Source organism: Puccinia triticina, chromosome 2A (assembly GCF_026914185.1).
Source record: "Puccinia triticina chromosome 2A, complete sequence".
Lineage (NCBI taxonomy): Eukaryota > Fungi > Basidiomycota > Pucciniomycetes > Pucciniales > Pucciniaceae > Puccinia > Puccinia triticina.
In genome coordinates, this window is record NC_070559.1 from 2,059,217 (window position 1) to 2,079,870 (window position 20,654).

A 20,654-nucleotide genomic window follows, 5' to 3' on the forward strand; every position below is an offset into this window, starting at 1 on the left:
TTCCTCTGTTTCAATCTTCAGGTCCAAAAGGCCATAGTAGTTACAGCACAAAAACACAAATGAGCCAACAACAGGTTTCAGGAGCGGTTAACAAGGGCGTGTCCGCCGTCATGTTTGGCCAAACTGGGTGGTGGACATCCGCCAGGGTGCGACACCTCATCAACAACGGCATTCACCGGTTGGTTTACATATTGGGCTGTCACAGTTGACAGTACGCCCATGGTGGCGTGCCCCTGTGTCCACCCTGATGTTCGTCCGGGCGTCAGGGTGGACACCGTGGTACCACTCACCAACCAAGCTCTGCATGCCGGCCGCATGAGGCCAAATCATGACAAACTCCCCCCATTGTGCATATTATGTATGCCTCACCCCTTTCAGTGCTCAAATTGACCACCATCCCTTGTTCCCAACAAGCTCGCACCTTGCCACAAAAATATGATAAATGCCACCTTCCTTGGGGCGTTCCTGCCTCCATCAAATCACCTGCCCTCAATGCCACCATCCAAGCGCAACTTCCTAGACGGCAAGCCCGCACGTGGAGTTGCTAGATTGAATGCCACGTATTCGACCATCCTCCCAACCTCCAACTCTCCTTGCGCTCGAAGCATGGCCGCTTTCCTCCGAACTCTCCTGAATTTAGTCACTTCCCCTTCAAAAACACCCTCAGTCGATTGGAAGGCCCATCCGTCCGCCCACAGCTTCCACGTTGGGTATAACTTGCCCAACTCCGTCCTTGTCCACGACATAAACCCAATTCCACCTGAAGCTTTCCTTACCAAAACTCAGACTGTCCACCCGACTTTTCGCAAGCTCTTCCATGAGGACCTCTCAAGATCTGAATTCCCCGGTTCTTCTTTTGTCTGGGATCTTCCTTGGGACGGCCACTGGAATCAGCTGTTTGCTCAATTCATCCTCAAGCACTGGCGCAACGCCTACCACGCAGGGGCATTCAAACAGTTCTTTATTGATCCGGCGGAGGCCACAAGCACATCCATCCAACTTGGTCTTCTGCATCGGTGGTTCATCGGTAGACAAGAAGGATTCAGGCTCGGCAAATTTTCTCCAGAAATAAAAACAAAAAAGCGACACTCTGAACACAAGTCCAAGATGCGCATGCAGGTATGCCTCCGCACCTACTCAGGGTTATATTTCTATTAACCTCGCATCTGCTTCATTATAGCTTCAGCAACATTTTCAAGAAACCCTTCATACACTTCCGGTTCTCCCCGCAGTCAAAAACCTTTTTGACAACATCAAAGCTACCTCTGACACCGAAACAACACCCACCAAGACTCTGGTAAAGGTGCCCCTACCTTGGCAATCAGATCAATTTACCGATTTTGCTCAGAAGTTGGATAGGATATACACCCAGAAGAGGATCACCACTAATGGACGGATTTTTGTACATGCGGTCACCCTCGAGGCTCAAAGACAGCCATCTGGCCCCGCCTCCTCAACCAGCGTCAGAAATGTACCGCGTCACCTCCCGGACAACTTTTATTCCCCAACATACTGGTCCGCACTATCTGAATTGGACATGCAGCTTCTCAATCCACAGGCTCCGGTCAAATGGCCACACTTAGAAACCATTGGGTAAATTCTGATCACTCCAGTGAGTTGAATACATACAAATCATTCAAGGAGGTTGGTCATCAACATCTGAGCACATTCGTACTGTTCATTTCCTCCAGTTGGTACGCTCAGCCTGCCCCCGCACCGCTACTCAGTTCCACCCCTCTGACAGCGAACCAAAAACAGGAAAACAAAAAAACTTACAACGCCAACTCCCCTTTCCGCCTCTGTACCTGAAATATGTTCATCTCCAAAGTTCCTTGAACATAGTAACAATAAACAAAAACCGGATTCGTCTGGCCCAAGCGGTAGAGTCGGTCGATAGCCTGAAATTCACTCGCAGGATTCCAGCTTGGTTCCTGCGACCCACATGTATATTAGCTTGGCCCATGTTCAATCCATTCAATTGTTATGTACCATCAGGTACACATTCTGTGCACATCGGAGATCAATTCCTACCCCTGCCGCTCCGAGGGATGCCAGTAAGACATTGCAACTTCCGTCTGACCGAAATCTTTCGAGGTTCTCATCACGTTGTTGGGGACTCAACTCTCCATTGAGCCAAGCCAGTTGGATTTGATGATTGCTGAGAGCGTGTTCAATGCTGTGAAAAAAGAACTATCAGAGTGTGTTACATTACCACTTGTGATGACTGTCCGCTCACATTTGAAGAAATGCCACAAAGTTGGAAAATACTACTGCCTTGGGATGTTGAATTCCGCGGTCTGCTGTTAGGAATGATTGCAGACTGTTCACTAGATGGAAAATCTTTCCGGAATCCTGCCATCTCCAGGTCGGTTGGAGCAGCATTGTATGTCGGGCGAAGATGGGATGATTACAGAATTGGTGAATCGTTGCCAGTTGACGGAAGAATTCAGAGGGGTTCCACGGCGTCTCGGAAGTCCTCAGCCTTCCGAAACTCTGGATAAAGCTTTGATGCAGTTGCTGTGAGACTTCCTCCCATTGGGCACTGTTCTGGACCAGTATGCCGTTTTCAACCTTTTCCGGCAGCGTCAGCACCACAGCCTTCGTTCTCCTCAAACAGATTGCTTGCATCAATTTTGTCAGACTGTTAATAGCCTCAGGTTCCCCGGCCGCGATTTTTGGTATCAGGCATTGTTTCCAGATTGGTTCTTGGTCCCACGGGGCACACTTCAACATTGCTATCAAGCTTTGCAGGTCGGCCAGGCGGTTTTGGAGCGGTGTCCCCGTTAAAAGTAGTATAAACTGCGCCTGCAGTTGCTGGATGTGATGCGTCCGATGCGAACTTGGATTCCTGATCAGGCTAGAATCATTCCAGGCAATCAGTTTCTCTCCACAGTTGGCAATGAACTTCTTACGCACTGTGCTTCATCCAGTACAATCCTGAACCAAGACAGATTCTGGGACTGAATTGTGGACTGGTCTTGATTCCCCCTCCCTCCAATCATCTCGTAACTTGTCAGAACAACCATCGACGTCTGCAGATCCTTTCTACTTAGCTTCCTCCGGTTGGGTCCATGGAAAACACAAAAAGAAATTGTCGAATCTGAAAAGTGGATTTTGATTTCATTCTCCCAATTTGATAGGGTGGCAAGGGGGCAAACAATCAGCGTAGCGGCTGAGTGATTTTCCCAGTCGGCCCAATGAAACTCGGCGGCCAAATTGCTTGTCAACAGCACGTAAGCTAGAGTTGTCAATGTCTTGCCGAGACCCATGTCATCAGCAAGAATCAATCCTCGGGATTTGCATTCTTGCCAGTCCCCCAGGTTCACGCGACATCAATGCATGAAGTCACGGAGCCACGCATTAGCAGGGTGATTCCAGAGTGATAATGGGTCAAATGCGGAGGACTCGTTTTTTCTTATGAAATCGAGTGCATCAAGCTGATGCGGCTTCAACTGGGTTCGGCATTGTCAAAGAGCTCCTTCGGCCCATGCTCTTTGTGCTGTCGCATCATCCGCTCGCTGGTTGATGACAAGATGTGGAATGTCGAAGAACACAGCTGGGTTGTAGTTCCAGATTGGTATGAGCTGAATCTGTGCTGCTGCAAAAGCTCGTTGAACCCGGGTGATGTGTTCTTCCCGGCTGAAGACACAACCACGCATCTCGGCCTGGACACCGTTGTTGACCACGAAAGCGCGCAGCTTGATGAGGCCAATATTGGTTGGTGGTATCTCGTTGCAGTTGACGGGAGTAGAGCAAGTCGACACGGGCCCAAGTAAATGACACAGCTGCTTGCTTGCTATCTGGCTCAAATCTCCTATGTATAGTTTTGGTGCGCAGTATACGTGAAGTCGGTGTCGACCTCGTTGAAGAAAGCTGGCTTGTGGTACATGACTATGCGAGGCCGGCAGAGATCCAGATACCGGGGTGATGAACTGGCCAAGACAGAAGGTCCTACTCATTGCTGAGGCACGACGGGATTGCTTATGTCAATGATTGATGAGGATCAGAGGAGGTGGAATCCAATCAGGTTTTTGGTGTGGCTTTGTGATGCCAGCGAAGATCCGACCACTTCCCCAATATCCAGCCCTCACCCAGATACCACAAGTGTGGGCCCACAACCCTTGCATGTTACGGTTCCTTTGAAGCAAGCTTGCAGATATTGATATCCCATGATGTAAGCAAGAGCTGAGCGACATACAGTGAAATATGACTTAAATTCTACGCACACTGATACAGATGGGGGCTCCGGGACTGGCTTTGCTGTCAGGAGTATGGTCAAATTCACCTTTGTCAGGAGAGTCAATCACCCAACCTTTCCCCTCATGTAGGAGCCTAAACAACAGAGAAGTACATGGAAATGAATACTATGGTATATATGTAATTGGTGCTGGGGCAGGGCTAAACTTGAGGAGAGGGCCGCGGAGCCTCATCATAGCGTCCGGTTGCACTTCTGACGGGAGGTACTCAACACCGGTTGATATTGAAAAACTCCTTGTTGGCTATGTTGAGCACAGTTGTTTAACCCGACTGCTACAATCTGCTACAAATTACTTGGCCTAGAACCAACCCGCGACCGCACAGAACCCGGGTGACATATCATGCTCCAGTGCTGTCTTGCCCTCAGAACAGGCGGGCAGTAGCCACAATCCATTGGATGAACACTACATCAGCCACTCAGAAAGTGGCAGATGTCCATGGTTTGGGTTTAATGAATCTTGGTATTGGGTTGGTGTTCATGGGGCAACTCGGGGGTCAGCACCCCGACCTGAGTGGGGTTTCTTGTGGATATTCATACCTCTGGCTGGTCGGCCTAGGGTATCGTGCTGCAACTGGGTTGAGATCCTCAGATATCAAGTTGAGCGGTCACAGGAATTCAAAAAATATCCAAATGATAGAGGTAGTGTAACCCCTGACAGAAGCGGTGGATAAGCTGGAGTTTCTTGGAGTTTGTTCTTTCAGGGAGTGTCTCAAAGGTAGTTCATGACCTCTCCTTATTTCTTGGTCAAAGACGGGTCAGCAGTTGAGCTGGTGCCTGTATTTTAGAAATTCTTGGGAAGATTATACTTACAGGATACAAAATTCCAGATGGCTGCATGGGATCACCATCATCTATTTCTTGAATTCTCCCCATGACCACTTAAGCGCATACCATAAGTATGATCCCATCATGCCCTTGATCCAAGTTACACATCAGTTCAACCTCACTTGGGTCTTACTTACAGGTCAACATCAAACCCAGTTCAGACATAAACCATGACAAAATTATAGCTTGGCACTCTCCAGAGAGTGCCACCAATTCCCCCCTGGTGTAATATTTTACATATTAATTACATAAAGCTGAGTAATTAATTAATTATATATGTATTTAATGTTTTTGCGTAGTTTTACATGTGTAAGAGTAATAATATCTCTTTCATATGTAAAACTATTTTTATATTTTTATTTGTCACAGTGGCTCTGCCATAGTAGCCAGCTGACAGTTTGCAATCTTGTTGTTGTCCATAAAGCATTTTTTTTTGAGTTGAATTGAATTAAAATTTATCCTATCTCATCCCTTATTAGTTACACTAGAGTTCAAGGCGGCTTCGCCCCTGTAAATCCCAGGTCTAAATCTTCAGGTGCCTTGTCTGACTGAATTCAATGAGTCTAGGCAGATTAAGATGCCACACTTACAAGCCAACTCCATGGCTCTCAATTCTTGCAGGCCTCTCTAGCTGATGAAATTCACTTGTTGCCAGTTGTTTCAGGTAGATTAAATTTTGGTGACTAAACATGAGAAAATCAGTTGTTCCCTCTGACTCCCATTTTCATCAATCCATTGGGACCTGAATCTTTGCACTGCAGTTCATATTCATTTGAAGAAAATTGTGATAGTATTGCTAATTTAAGAAGTGCCGCAATTCACTCTATAGAAGAATTAGAATTTTGAATGACTGCAGCTTGAAACATGTACTTGTTACTTGCTAAAGCTTAATCCCCACATAATTGCTTCAAATTTCTTCAATCCCATGTTTATGTAAATCTTCAAGTACATAGGCCTTGTGTGCATCATCCCTTGATTAAGATTTAAATAAACTGATGAGCTTTTCTGATGCAAGTGGCCCCATTAATTTCTGTGGGAGCATGAAAAACAATTGGTGGAAGAACTTAGAAATATTTACAGACTCAGTTATCCAGCTTGGGATCAACAGGCCTATGGACACACCCCCAAGCTGATTGAGCAGAAAGAAGAAGAGGTTGATCTTGCAGAAGTTTCAGGTGGATTAGTTTCTGTTCCAGGTGGAGATAATTGTTTATGAGTGGACTGATATGCTAAATTTGTTGTTAGTGTAGCATATTGTTATTTTTTCACTGCACTACATCAATAATACTTTTATCCTTCAATTTTTGCAAATAACAATACTTTCTTGGTTTTATTCTTTTGCAGTGAGTGTAAATAAAAGATAGCAAGTTAAGAATAACTAAATCCATATTTTATTGTGGTTGACCATCTTGTCTTATCTCTGAAAATAGATGCACTAAGAGTTAGTGTATGTATGATAGTAGATACAACAACAGTTGTTGCATCTCTGAGATTAACAATAGGACAAGGCAAGTCCCCCATGTGATAATCAAAATGGAGTTTGGTGAAGAATCTGTTAATGATAGGAATATCTTGTGGATGATAAGGTTGGGGGACCTGACTGTTGATCAGAGCTAAATGCAGTAACAAATTTTTGGGCCAAGTTTCATGTATTGACATCTCATTCAAGAAATTTTCTGGATGAGCACAGTTGAAGCAAGCATGAAATACTTATTGCAAATATGATCAAAATCCAGTGCAACAAGAAATAGGACAGCTCAACCATGCTTATGAAAAAACATGATGAACAGAGAGAAGAAAAATTTAGGCTACAGTGGTCAGGAAAACATGGTCACAATTGAAGTGGAAAGTGATCAAATTCTTGACTTGATTGGGTGTTTTAGAAAGTGGTACATGCTATGCAGTATGTCAAGTCAATTGATATTCATGCTGAATCTTAATGATTACTGTAAGAGGCTCCATTAACCTGAAATTCAGCATTGTATTGCTGCATTTGGATAGCATTTATGGAGTGTTGCTCTTGCTGATGTTTCTGTTCCTGCTACTGTTGATGTAACACTTGACACTTGACCAGAGATTTTTACATGATTGGATTGCTGCCACAGCTGAGCTGCTGGTTGATTTTGCACAGGTGCTGACTGAAAATACTGGTGACTGACATTTTCACACAACAAGCGCAGCGAAAGATCAAGCTTCAATAGTCAGTCTAATGAATTGGCGGCTAAATCATCAAGTTTTGAATCAGCTGTGGGAATGTCAGTGTGTGATATTTGTTTGCCTTAACTTAGATAAGCTTTAGGGCAGAGCGATTGGAAATAGATTCTAGCCACTCGAGGGAACAGTTGGGGCTAAATCTCAGGCTTCAGGAGATATGAAATGCACAGAAACAAAGTTAGTCCTTGTATGAATGTATCTTACTTGCTGAACTTACAAAGAAGAGAAAAAAAAGATGGAGCAGGAGAAGACACAGAAAGCAAAAGAGAGGGGGAGGTGCAGCAGAAAAGGAACACGCGAATGGGCGGGAGAGAGGGTCAGGAAGCGTTGAGAAAATCACGCAAATAGCTGTTGAGGTCCATCCACCCGCTGCACGTCCTCACCAGAACCATGAGCTCTCCGGCCGGCGGGGAAGGCTTTGAAGGGGAGGCCGCCGCGGGGCGCTTGACCTCGACGAGCTTACACATGACCAACCTCTCCTTGGCGAGGCTACCGGAGCTGCGGCACCAGAAGGCGTAGCGGGCCTGATCGCCGACGCCGGCGACGGCCAGCCGGGCTCTCGCGGCTTCTGGAGAGCGGGGAGTTGAGTCTGCGGGGGACAATCCGAGAGTGGCAGGCGAGACATTGGGCGTGGATGAGTCATTTGAGCGGGTCGGCAGGGTTGGGCTCCTCCGGCTCAGCTAAGTGTGGCTATGGATGAGCAGGAGGGTGGTCGGGAGCGGGGGTGAGCAAGACACGGTCGGACGGGCGCCGGGAGAGGGATAGTGTCTTCGGAGGCCGTCTGGGCATCGCCGCTAGATCAGACTCCGTAGGACTGAGCAGTCCGTTACTCAGTTAGGCCAAGCTGAGCGTCGACAGCGCGGTCGCGACCATGTGTTCCAGCAGCAGAACTGGCGGCGGAGATGGGCTGTGGCGCCAGTGCGGGGATGGGACCAGACAAGGTCGGCGAGCAGGATGGAGCCCTTGCTCTGCACCCGCTGGCTCTCCAGGCTGGGGTCTCACAGCGGCGCGGGGATCCGGGAGCGGTGGAACGGCGGGCGGAAGGGGTAGACGGACATCAACAGTGTCGTCCTGCACAAGGCCTCGCTCCGTCCTGCTACAGAAGACCGCTCGTATATTTCTCTGCCCCCGGATCGGCTGTAACGAGGGAGGCTGGGCCAGCTGTGTAGTATTCCCAGTAAATGCAGCAGCAAAGACAGACGTGGTGAGGCCTGAACAGATGCTTGAAGGGCTGGCTGGAGACCTGTCAGCCACAGAGTACATGTCACAGTACCTTACACGTACCAAGTACCTGCAATTGTTCACATTACATATAGTACATTCCTTTTTACGCCTTTATTACATATGTATATCATTAGATACAAGCTTAAGAATGTACTCCTTTTATACATTACATTACAGATAACCATAGTTAAATACAGTTACCATAATGAACTGCTGTTAAGAGAGTTAAGTTACGTGCAACAGTAAGATTACAATACATTGTAATATTACTGTACACGTGAAATACACGAAGACAGGTATCACTCATTTATCCCCTGTTACGCCTCAGTACCTATTTACATAACATATTGGTTATGATATAAATACATAAAGAATACATGATGTAATCCAATTCAAACAGCACTGAATGGAATCAATGATTGGTTATGATCAGCTAGTGTACACAGCTACTGATCCAGGATCAGTACTGATCATTAAACTGCCCTGATCATTTCCAATGTTGATCCTCATGAGGATCTGCTTCCCTTGAGCGCTTCCAGTTCCCCCCTGGTCCTGAAGCGCCTCCAAGCGCCTCATGTTCCCTCCTGCTCATTCCCTTCTATATAAACACGCCCCTCAGGACTGTTTATCCCTCAGAATATTATTATAGCAAGGTTTAACACATACATAGTTAAACAGTGCCTTCATTCTCACCCATCTTTCAATTCAGGAATACTCTCAACTTTTGATTACCCTTACCTTTTTGTAGGTAAAAACCACGAACCCAAGTTGAGTTATTCCTTGGATGCCTATTAACACCCTGTGTTGATCTGGATGCGCCTTAATTGAGCAAGCCTCTCAGTCAAGATTACTGATAGAGTGAAACCTTTTACAGGTCTTACCACGAACCCATTGGCCCATCCTTGGCATCTTACACCATCATCTTGATAGTAACAACCCTCTCAGACACGGTTAGTTACATACAGGCTGACAAGACCAAGGGTGTGGCGGAGGCAAACTTATTGCCATACCAACGATTGGCGGCCGGGAGCTGGTCGTGAGAAACAGTTGAAATTTGTGGAGTGTCAGAACCAGCTTCCAACAACAGTTGAGTGGCTTGGTGTCAGACAATGGCTGGGTGGACTGAATTTGAGGCAGGACAGCTGTTGGTAATGGCAGGTGGTGGCCAGATCTTGGACGGATATATAAAGAGGCCATCTGGCCACTCTGTTTGTCCCTCCAGGTGTTTCTGTTTTTGCTGTAATTCCAGCTGGCGGTACATCCTTGCGCTCCTCCACTGTTGCACGTGCACAGTCTGAGGGGCTGAAGAGTGGGCCCCCCACGGGTCTGCAGCCTTAGCTGCGGGCCGGGGGCCTTCATGTCCATCACTTTTGACTCGTGCGCTTGATGCGGGCTGGGTGGTGAGCCTGGGGGCACGGCTTTGCCGATGTTGGAAGGCTGCTAGAGATTTAGATTTTTCTTATGTAAAATTCCCCTTTTTTTGTATCCTGGTTTTTGTAGTGGGAAAACCCCACCTGTTTTTTTTTTTTGAACTTTTGTTGATGGGGAAACCCATGATGTTTTTTTTTCTCATTTTGTATAATTGTAAGGGGGAACCCTTGATCTTGTTTTTTTTTTTTTAATTTTGGAAAAACTGTGTCTTTAATAAACTTGGATGTTTTATGTACTTAACGTACTTATTATGTATATAAAACACTGTAAACCATATGATCATGGCATTTGGCGAGTGCAATTGGCTGAGTTCTTGCCGGTGGGAATTGATCTTTGTTGGGATTGCAAAAAAATTGTTCATCAGCCCGTTCACCCTTATCGGAAATCTCAATAGGACAGCTTTGATTGGAATTCAATTTTTGCTTTTTGATTGTGCGGCCAACCTTCTTCCTCAGCATTGATTCACATTTGCGGCGGGCTCTTTGTGCTTCAAAAGCTTTGCTAGCAGGCGCCATTGTGAGTTGTTTTTTTGAAGGTCTCTTGATTTGCCCAAGCCAGGATGCCAGGAGACCTCACAACAACCATAATCTGTACACTTATGTAATATATTCAAATATGTATTGCAATGTATGTATAACACTTATTTCTCAGGCTAAAAGTTCTGACAGCTGTTCTACAGCATCATTTTTCCCTAGAAACATCAGAAATCATTGGAGAAAAGCCCCCACCCCCAAATTTTTTTTGGATTTTTCCCCCCCAAAATTTGGAACACCCCTGTGGGGGTAGTTGAGAAGAGGTGCGGGGCACTGTATTTGACCTGATGTGTATGCAACCCCAACCTAAACTGGCAATTCCAATAATGATTCTGATAAATGAATTGGTGCTCTTAGGGCAGAAAAGCATACAGAAGCAGTTTTGTAAATGTGTGCCACATGTCGTTCGATTGCTTGCCACCGGTTACATTGCAAGCTTGCCCGTCCGGCCTACGACCGCCTTTTCAGTACGACTGCTCCACTTTCACAATTTAGCCTGGCAGTGGTGTAACGTGGCCACCCTTCCCTTCACCGAGATGCTGTCGCGTTGGCTAGAAGAAAGGTCTCCTAAAAGACTTAATGCTAAGGGCACTGAAGTAGGTTATTGCCTTGATTTATCCAAAATTGAAACATCATTGTTGAAATACAAAACTCCTCAGCGCCGCAAGCTACGCAAGTGCTTTTCTGCCGCGGTAGATATATTCCGACTCATGCTACTCAAAAACAGTGAGACCGTCGACAGTGCCCTTCAGCTCAGTACAACACAGAAGCTAGCTAGATCGTGCTGTCCAGGTTGCTTTGGAAAAAAATCTTTGGACGACGAATACCGCGCAAGATCATCTGTCAAAGACTCACTGATTGTATGCCTTGATGGCAACTTTCAACACTGTCATAATGCCAAGGCAGGGCTGGATGCACCATTAACCACTTCACCCATCTTTTTGGACCCGGAAAGAATCCAGTCCATGCAAAACAACTTCAACAATGTCTTATAGCCCCTAGCCTTCATCAACCATTAATTTCTATGAACCGCTTATTTAGTAAGATTACTTCCTTATCAAAAGACTCCAACAACTTTAAAGTCTTATTTGATGAAAAATTTAGTTTATCCAGCAAAATTAACAACAATATTTTAGAGCTTTCAAACGGTTTTGAAATTAAATCTTCTATTTCCTTGTACCACTCTGCGCCTAAATCTGATGATTGGCATGCGAGACTCGGTCACGCTAGCTTTCCTTACCTCAAGCGTATTTTGCCCACCTGTGAAGAGGTCAATTGTGAGATGTGTAAGATGTGCAAAGGGGTTAAAAAGCCTTTTAACGGTAAATTTGCGCCCACTCATGAGATTCTAGAAGCCATTCACTTGGATCTGGTGGTCCCTTTTCAAACCCGCTCAGTCGGTGGAGCTCAGTACTTCCTGACAATCGTCAATCAACAGTCGGGTCTTAAGTGTGTCAAACTCTTGAAACACAAGTCAGAGACCTTGAGCAAGTTTGAAGAGTTTGTCCTTTGGGCTGAAAATCAGACAGGTCTGACCGTGAAAGGAGCTATATCTGATAATGGTGGAGAATTTAGGAGCATCTTTGAAGACTTTTGTCGGAATCGTGGCATCACTCAGCAATTTGCACCTGCTTACACGCCTGAAAATAATGGCATGGCTGAGCGGTCAAATCGTGCCATTCTTGACAAAGCAAGATGTCTCTTCGCTCAAGCCAACTTGTCCCCAAGATACTGGGCTGAAGCAGTTGTTACGGCGACTGATTTATGCAATCTCTTGCCTTCCAGCACTCGTAAATTTCAAGTGCCATACGAGAGCTTCTTCAAGAAGAAACTGGATCTCTCTAAACTTCAATCATTTGGTTGTATGGCCTATTTACTTACGGACTTACTTCGCGCACTGCAAAAAACACTTCGCGCACTGCAATTGCATCTAAATTATCCTCATTTTTCAGACCTGTATGCTTGCAAAAAGTGGCTGAAAAGTTTTGAAGTAGCTTTTCTTACATTTCTCATTACTCAAAAAATTATTTGAAATTTTTGGGCTATAGGAACCTTGTTTTTTAGGTGCCCAAATCCTACATTTCTTCTGGTTTTTAATGATTTTTTTAAACATAGAAGAATGCTTTGAAAAACTTCCAAAAAATTCAGAGAGGCCAATGAGAAGCCTGTTTATTGATTTGTCAAGAAAAATCTTCAAAAAGTTGTGTAGTTTACCCGCAGTGCGCGAAGTGTTTGGGAATCCGCGCACTGTGCAGTGCGCGAAGTGTTTTTTGCAGTGCGCGAAGTAAGTCCGTTTACTTATTCCTGAGGCGATGCGAGTCAACAAATTAGCGCCTAGATCAGAAAAAGCCATTTTCCTCGGCTACGTTAATGACTTCTCCTTGTATCGATTTATTCGAATCAAATCTAAAACATTCTGCACTAGCCGAAATGTGACTTTTGATGAGAATGTCTTTCCATCCTTGGCCAATGAAAGTCTAGACCAATCGAGCTTCTTCTTCAATCCTTTTGAAATCATTCCTGATGTTGTGGAACTACTCAATGGGGAGAATAGAGCTTGGAAGGGAAATGGATAGCAACACTAGTACTAATGTAAGCTATGCAAGGGTGCTGATGAGGCTGCCTTCCTGACTAATGCTGAGGGGATGAGAGTAACACTAAGAAAAAGAAGAAAAGGTGTGGCTGATTTCTACTTGATCTTAGGAGCTAGTACCATGAGCTGACTACTGATGATGAGAGGGTTGGGGCAATGGTTGAAGGGGGGAAAGCAATGGCAATGATTCACTGGCAATGGTTTGATGAGATTGGGCACTATAATTTCTGTATCTAATAATCTGCATATAGTTCTTTGCATAAGGTACAAGTGAGGGAGGGAAGGACAGATCTTATTATATGAAGGAAGGATGAGCACAGACAATGAGAAGTTCTGACTATGGGAATGAAGGTTGTACAAATGGGGAAAGGTTCTGGCTATGGGAATAAAAGCTTGTAAAAATGGAGAAAGTGATGTGAACATAGTAACTACTTGTAATGATGAGCACTACTGAAAGAGGTAAGCACAGATCCAATGATGTAATGTGTACAATAGGCCTAGTACATGATGAGCAATGTATGTAAAGAGTTTAGTATGTGAGAATATATATGTAAAAGGAATGTAATGAAATGATCCAAGTAGGTTACTAATGAAGTGAGTAATTTAACTAATGAAGACTGTAGGTTTTCTGTAAGTCTTATATCCTCTATAACTACTGAACCATTGAAGATAAGGGGGTACTATGTATGAGTGACTATAGGTGAAATTTGGCGTAGAATCTGAATATGAAATAATAATGAGGTATTTGTGAAGGGGTGATGGGGTAATAGGCAATGTAATGATGTATATATGTAAAAGAAAGCAATAAAATACTACTTATGGTTTGGAATGGAGCACCACATCCTCCCCCAACTTATTGTCTGTCCCAGGCAATGCACCAAAGAGAAAGGTGATCCAGAAAGAGTTGAAGAATGTTGAGTCCAAGAATCCAAAGTCCAAAGTCCAATGTTCTTCCTCCAAAAGGTGAAATCCAAAGTCCTGAGTAGCAGTCCAAATCCAGAGCCCAGTGTCCAAAGCCAATAGAATCCAAGTATAATCCAAGTCCAGTATATCTCAGTCCAAGGTATCCAAGTCCAATCCAAGTCCAATAGTCCTATGTATCCAGAGTATCCATAGTCCAGTATCTAATCCAAAGAGTCCAGTATCCAAAAGAAGGTCCAATTATCAATGAGGGGTGAATGTTTAAAAAGATCTAACTCTGCTGAAGGCAATATCCTTCATGAGACAGACACATATTAGACTAAATTCCACTCTGATGAATACAATAATTTTACCGCCTAACTGAGGCTAAGGAAGAGCAATGCAATGATGATGATGATTGATGGGGTTGATAATTGTAGTTTCTGAAGGTTGTGAATGATTTGGAGTTGAATGACTAAATTTCTGAAGTGTCTGAATATATAATGTAAAGTTCTGTGAAGAGAATTTGAAATCCAAGGAGGCTGATAAGCTGTCCAAAGAATATTCTTGCTCAAGTTGGGTGGTTTCTGAGCTGCAATGTGTTGGGAGAAATTGATTGTAATGGAGAACGAATGAATGGTTGGTTTGTTGGTTCAAGAATTCCTTGAATACAGGGTGAAGATGAAGATCCAGGAATGATTGATGTTTTGGAATGAATGAATGATGATTCCCAGAAAGAATGATGAGGGATGATGATGGAATGAATGAAGAATGGATGGATGGATCCATAACCTCGAAGTAATTCCAAATTGATGATCATAGGGGATATGAATCCAATGCCTCCTGGTTCATGTTCAGCACTGGTCACTTTTGAATTCACCATTTCGACGAAAAAGCCTTCATTTTTGTCCAGATGGGGAATGGAACCTGTGTCCATGCGCGTGTGCGGTTGAAAGAGGGGTCCTGTTGTCCAAGCGGGGGCTCCAAGCTTGCGGAACGTCGGAAAAAAAAAGAAAGGAATTGGTCGGCCTGTAACTTCGGAGCGGCTCGACGGATTTTCTTGAAACCGAACTCATTCGAAAGAGCCGATTTCATAGATTAGAATGGTATATATTACTCGTTTTCGAGGGTTGAGCTTCGATTGTGTACGGCCGATTAAAGATACAAGCGAAATCCGCGGGCGCGCGTAGTAGTAACACCGCGTAAATAGAAGACAAGATGTTTTTGGGTATAACTTGGAGGTCCGTCAATGAAAAGTTCTGATCTTGAGTTCATTAGAAAGGCAAGAAGGAGGAGATGAAATGAAAACCGATCAATATGAGGGATTAATTCGGCCGATGGGCAGCCGTGAACAATGAATGAAAACCATAAATGAGGCCGCGTAAATCCTAACAAAGCTTTGAGCACTTATAAATCCAAAACCGCTCAGAATCGGTTAAAACCGAGTTCAAATGGAAGCCAAGATCAGAAAGATGAAGCCTAAAAAGTGTAAGAATAATTTTGAAGCCGGCCGAACCATTTTTGGAATGATTCAAAGTTTCATTGTGATTTTCCACGGTTTCTGCCGCAAAGGAGTCGAATTTAAAGGAAAACACAATGAATTAAACCTGAAGGTACCTCCGAGGGACTGTCCAACGTGACTCCTGAGGCTGGCAAATCGCCTGAAAAGAGTTTTAAATGAAATGATTGCGGTATTTACGCGCCAGGAGAGATCAAAAAGGGTAGATTAAACTGGGTCGAACACCAGAGTCAATATTAAGGAAATGAAAGAAACACCGCGCCAAACGATTCTGAAAGGTGGAGGCGTCCATAGTGAAGTCATAAAATGAAGAAGAAAGAGTGCCTTATAAGGTCCAGGTCATCGGCCAACGGAAAAGTTCCGTTATCGCATTCGATATCCGTAATGTTTTCCTCCAGCGCCACTTTCACGCCCTCATCGCCGAAAGATAACCTTGACAACTCAATAGATTATTTGTCCAATACGTCCATATCCTCTTCGCAGCTCGACGAGGAGGCCGCTATTAGACCTGCGCACGAATTCCCGTTTTCTATCCGAAGAGCGCACTTGTTTGTCAACAACGTCCCCACGTACAACGCTTTCACGAGGGATAGCTTTAAGCCCAAAGAGATTGATGCCTTGCGTCACTATATCCAACAAGGACTCCTTGCCTTTGCTCGTGAGGACCTGGACGACCCGGTTGCCGCACAAAACGCACACCTTAAGTTGTATAGCCGGTTCCACGACGCTTTTGCACATGTATGTTGACTGGATTCTGTATGTATATGATGAAAATTTAAAAGAGAGAGTTGCTTATAATACTAATATTTCTATCCCTGTTTCTATTTTGATTTTTAGATGGATACTCATTCCATAATAGATGCCATGATGGAGGAAACTGAGGAGAGGAATGCCCTGGAATTATTAAGGATGAGGGACCAGGTGGAAGAAGAGGAAGATGGTTGGAGAGTAGAAGCAGAAATGGAGAGGATAAGGGCTGATGGTAAGTTCTATTTTTTTTATTCTTTATTTAGGATTTTTACTAATGCTATGCTTTAATTTTCTTTTTATGTCTTTTGATTTATATTTTCAGATAAGGGGAAGGGAAAAGAGAAAGAGAAAGAGGGAGAGGAAGGAGAAATGGAAGAAGATGATGTAGTGATAAAAGAAGAAGAGGTGAGCTAGGCCTAGCAGTTAGGCTAGGCTTGAGGTGAGGAGAAGACATGGTGGATGTAGTGAAAGTTGAGAAATGGCTGTATATGATGGGGGTGGGGAAATTATTTGAAGGAATAAAATTTGAGAAAGGCTTGATTATCATCTCAACTTCAAGCTTCCTTTGAACTTCTGGAAGTTTTTAGATTTTTATCGTAGTGTAAGTTGAAGTGTGAAATCTCTTTTCCATCAGCCCCCTCATTGTTGCACAACTTTCCTCTTTACAGCAGGAGCATCTCTCAACAGCGGCACCACATTAAACATTGCATGCAATATTAGGTATGCTCTCCACAGTTACTGTAAACATTGTGGGCACAGTCCTTGCATTTGTTTCAGGTTTGCTACAGCAACCACGATGTCACATTGTGTTTGCTGTTTGATTTGAGGGACTTCCACGACGTCACACACCACCCTCATCTGTGCAAGACACAGCAGTTTAAGAATTGCCCAACCACAAAACATACAAGTTTTTACACTTTTGCAGAATTTCCATCCCTAAACCAACTTTTCCTGTCACATTTTGCACGCCATGAATCTCATAAATGATTGATTGTTTCCCAAGTTGATATTTTTCCCAATTAGTTATTGTAAAATATGGAAATAGGAGTTGAAATTGTTTGTCACTATGTTAAAAGGCCCACTCACCACACCTTGACATGCCTTCTCACGCAAAATGATTAATATTCATTGACAACACAAGAAACAATCATGGATGCCTTTCGACGACTTCTATATGCGCCAAATCGACGCATGTAATGGTGATCTGTGCAACACAGGGGGCCAAACTGCTGGCGTGAGTTCCTTGCCTGACGCTTTCTTTTGGTGATAAGAGCTTTATGGATTTGGGGGAGAGGCAGAAAGGGTTTTTTCCCTTTCTTGCCTCGACCAGGGGGGAGAAATGAGTGTATTTCGACCACAAAGCAAAGAAGGTGTGGGGTTCGGGCGCAAACCCATGACCTCAAGGTTTCGTAGGAGCCTGAGCCGCGCACAAACCCCCACACGCCGTAGAAGACAAGTGTAAATCAAAAAAAAACTACTCAATCTTCACCCCCTCCCGTGCAACGTTCCTCAATATTGCCTTTGTTCTGGCCACATTGCCTTGTCCATACAGCCCGATGTAGAGCCGGTAGCAGCGGGAGGTCCGCCTGCCTAGGGTGCAGACGTCCTCGTCGCTCATGCCCAATGCAAGTATTAATGAGGCACCGCCTACACAAAAACTATGTCCGAGTATGCGTGACCCTTTTGGGCAAGGGCCGTCTGTACCCAAGATAAAACTTCTTTCCTCGTCAAATGGAACCGTTTGCCACCTTTGAGGTATCCAAAAAGGGGGGTCCTGGAAGAGCCGGTCCCGGAAAACCGACGCCTAAGCGTGGCCACCGGGCACAGGATGCCCTGTTGTTTAGTCAGGACGATCAGCTGGGGCAGCGCGGGTGTCAGGGTCAAGAAAAATGGCGCTCGTCGGCGCCGACGGCGCTGTCCTTGACGTCGTTGTTGTCGTTGTGGGTGGGGTCGTTGTTGTGGGTGGGGTCAATGTTGTGGATGGGATCGTTGTTGTGGGGGTCGTGGGGACAGGGGCGGGAGTTGCTCGGAGAGAAGAGGAAGGAGAGGGGACGGGGAGAGGCGCGGACGGGCCTTTCTGCCGCGCGGAGAAGTGACAAGAGGTTGGCGTGACGGGCGCGAGGAAGCGTGGAGCGGCGGGCCTGCGCGCGAGCTGGTCATTGTGATCCTCGGAGTCCTCGTCGTCGTCCTCGTGGTCGAGGGGGATGGAGGCACTGATATCGCTGGGTGCGCCGTCGTCGTGGTCGATGGAGAGGGGCCAATGGGGCAGGGTGTGGTGGGACGAAGGGGAGGAGGGATGGTCGTCGGCGTCGGAGCAGAAGCCGATGTTGAAGGGGATGCCCTCGAGCACGGAGCCGCAGCCGGAGCAGACCAAGGAGGTGGACAAGAGACGGACCAGACTGGCCGCCGGCAAGCCCTCCAAGCCTTGCGCTGTCGCCCCCGATTGCCCACTCGGCCGCTGCGGCTTTTGGCCCGCAAACGGCTTGAACGGCTCCGGCAGACTGCCCGAGGGACTTCCGCCTGCGGAAGGCGTGGAAGGAACAAAGCCGGCGCAGGCGGGGAGCGAGGGCATCGGTGAAAGAATTGGAGTAACTAAAGGTTTTATTTCCAGTTAGGTACAATTTACTTTATTTGTAATTACAAGTAGATTGTGTTTCTATGTACCTAAAGGCAGGACACGAGATCCTGATGGCTGGTCTGGGGTAGGAGATGACAGGGAGGAGAGGAATGGTTTGAGCGTGCGCTGCTGTCGGTGGTTGATTATGAGTTTGTTGAGACGGCGGATTATTGGAATAATCTCGCTTTGTCCTGGCGAAAAGGTTCCGCTGTGGATCTGTCTGTTTTCACGAGCGTCGTAACAACTTAGCTTGGTTTCTGGTTTATGTCTGGTCTGGGGAGCTACTCTGGAACTTACGGTGATCGGTGTCTTCCGTGATTCTGCTGAGTAGCTCTTGCCTGGTCTTTGTGCCGAGTCGTTCTGCGAGGGTTCTAGGTATGAACGAGATTCAGTCAGCTATCTGTTTGAATCCGTTGATCTCTATCCTCCGGAATGTACAAGGTTCTGTGGTTTGCTTGGGCTTGTTTGTTCTGGGCCGGTAAGTTTCTAACTTCGGCTGGGACTGTTTGTGTTCGACGTGGCGATACACATCAGCTGTCTGGCCTGTTAGGGCTGTGGGTCTGGGCTCGGGAAAAGGGCTTACCTTTATCTCCGGCTGGGTCTATTTCTGGGTTGAGCCGCGCTAGCTTCCTGGCTGGTTGCTGCGGGCCTGGGCCTGTATTCCAACAATCGGCGGGGGCGAGCCGTTGCAAGACATCCGTCGGGCCTCCTCAGTGATGATCGAGGAGAGCGAGATAGCCCTGTTGCGTCCGAGAGCCTTGAGATTCACATAATGATGTGCAGTCTCGCTGCCCGCGCCCTGCATCTGGTCGTGCTGTTGTGGAGGATGCGTTGGGCGAGGGTGGCGGCGGAGCGGCCGAGGACGGTGGGAAACTCGACCTCCTCGTCTTTGATGAAGCTGTCGCAGATGCTGCTGCGGCCAAATCTGGAGCTAGCAATCAAGTAGGCGGCCGTCGAGCGGGCCCTGCGCAGGTTGGTGCTGCTCTTCCTGCCCACATGCTCGTTCTTGTTGTTGCTGGGGAGACTGCCAATGTCTTCGCGGCCTTTGTTGTGCTGCTCCTCCTCCTGCCCCATTTTGTCCATCGCAGCCAGGGCCGAGAGATCTGAAAACGGGTCAAGAGTGCTGCCTCTCAGTCCGGCCGCCGACGGGTGTTCAAAGTCAAAGGCCTGGTGGATGGACAGGGAAGGGGAGGGCTGCTGACCAGAGTGGGGGCGGGCCAGTGTGGCCCGGGCCCGGCCGATGCCGGGCGTGGTAGGCAAGAAGCCGAAGGTCTCGCGGACGTTGGCGGTCAGGGAGCGGATGGTGCTGGAGGTGGTGCCGTTGCAGAGCAAGAGCGGGGAGGGTCCGTGGGGGTGGCCACTGGGGGGCAGCCGGACGACGCGGGCCTTCTCCTGACCGCGCAGGGCGACCTGCTGGACGGCGGCCTGCCTTCCCGAGGCCGTCCAGACCAGAATGACCGGGGTGACGATCATGGCGGGGTTATGGATGAATTTGCGATGTCGTATATTGATCAATATAGCGTATATTGATCAATTTATATTGATCAATTTTTTTTTTTTTTATTATTCCTCTTGATATCTTTGTCTGTTTTCCATGTCTCCTTGATACTATTCTATAATCTCTCTCCTTCTGCCTGTGTTAGCTTCAAGCCACAGGAATTTTTTTTTTCTTTTGCCTGATAACTTTCATAAATTTCTACATACACCACTCAATTCTTCCTGAAAAAAAAGACTTTGCAAGTTTTAGGATTAATCCAGGGTAGCTGAGGGGTATCAATTTTTTTTTCTTT

At 46.2% G+C, this 20,654-nt stretch overlaps 2 protein-coding genes across 2 annotated transcripts; both read right to left on the bottom strand.

The window, feature by feature from the left end:
- Positions 1-17,725: 17,725 nt before the first annotated feature.
- PtA15_2A218 (uncharacterized protein) lies at positions 17,726-18,819 on the bottom strand (the record flags this gene model as incomplete). The annotated part of the gene is made up of 4 exons (XM_053166216.1): positions 17,726-17,739; positions 17,927-18,080; positions 18,317-18,399; positions 18,462-18,819. 4 exons carry the CDS (start codon positions 18,817-18,819, stop codon positions 17,726-17,728), a joined length of 609 nt encoding a protein of 202 aa, XP_053017460.1.
- An 810-nt stretch (positions 18,820-19,629) lies between these two features.
- Positions 19,630-20,337, bottom strand: PtA15_2A219 (uncharacterized protein; the record flags this gene model as incomplete). Its single annotated transcript, XM_053166217.1, has 1 exon — positions 19,630-20,337. One exon carries the CDS (start codon positions 20,335-20,337, stop codon positions 19,630-19,632), a length of 708 nt encoding a protein of 235 aa, XP_053017461.1.
- Positions 20,338-20,654: the final 317 nt, after the last annotated feature.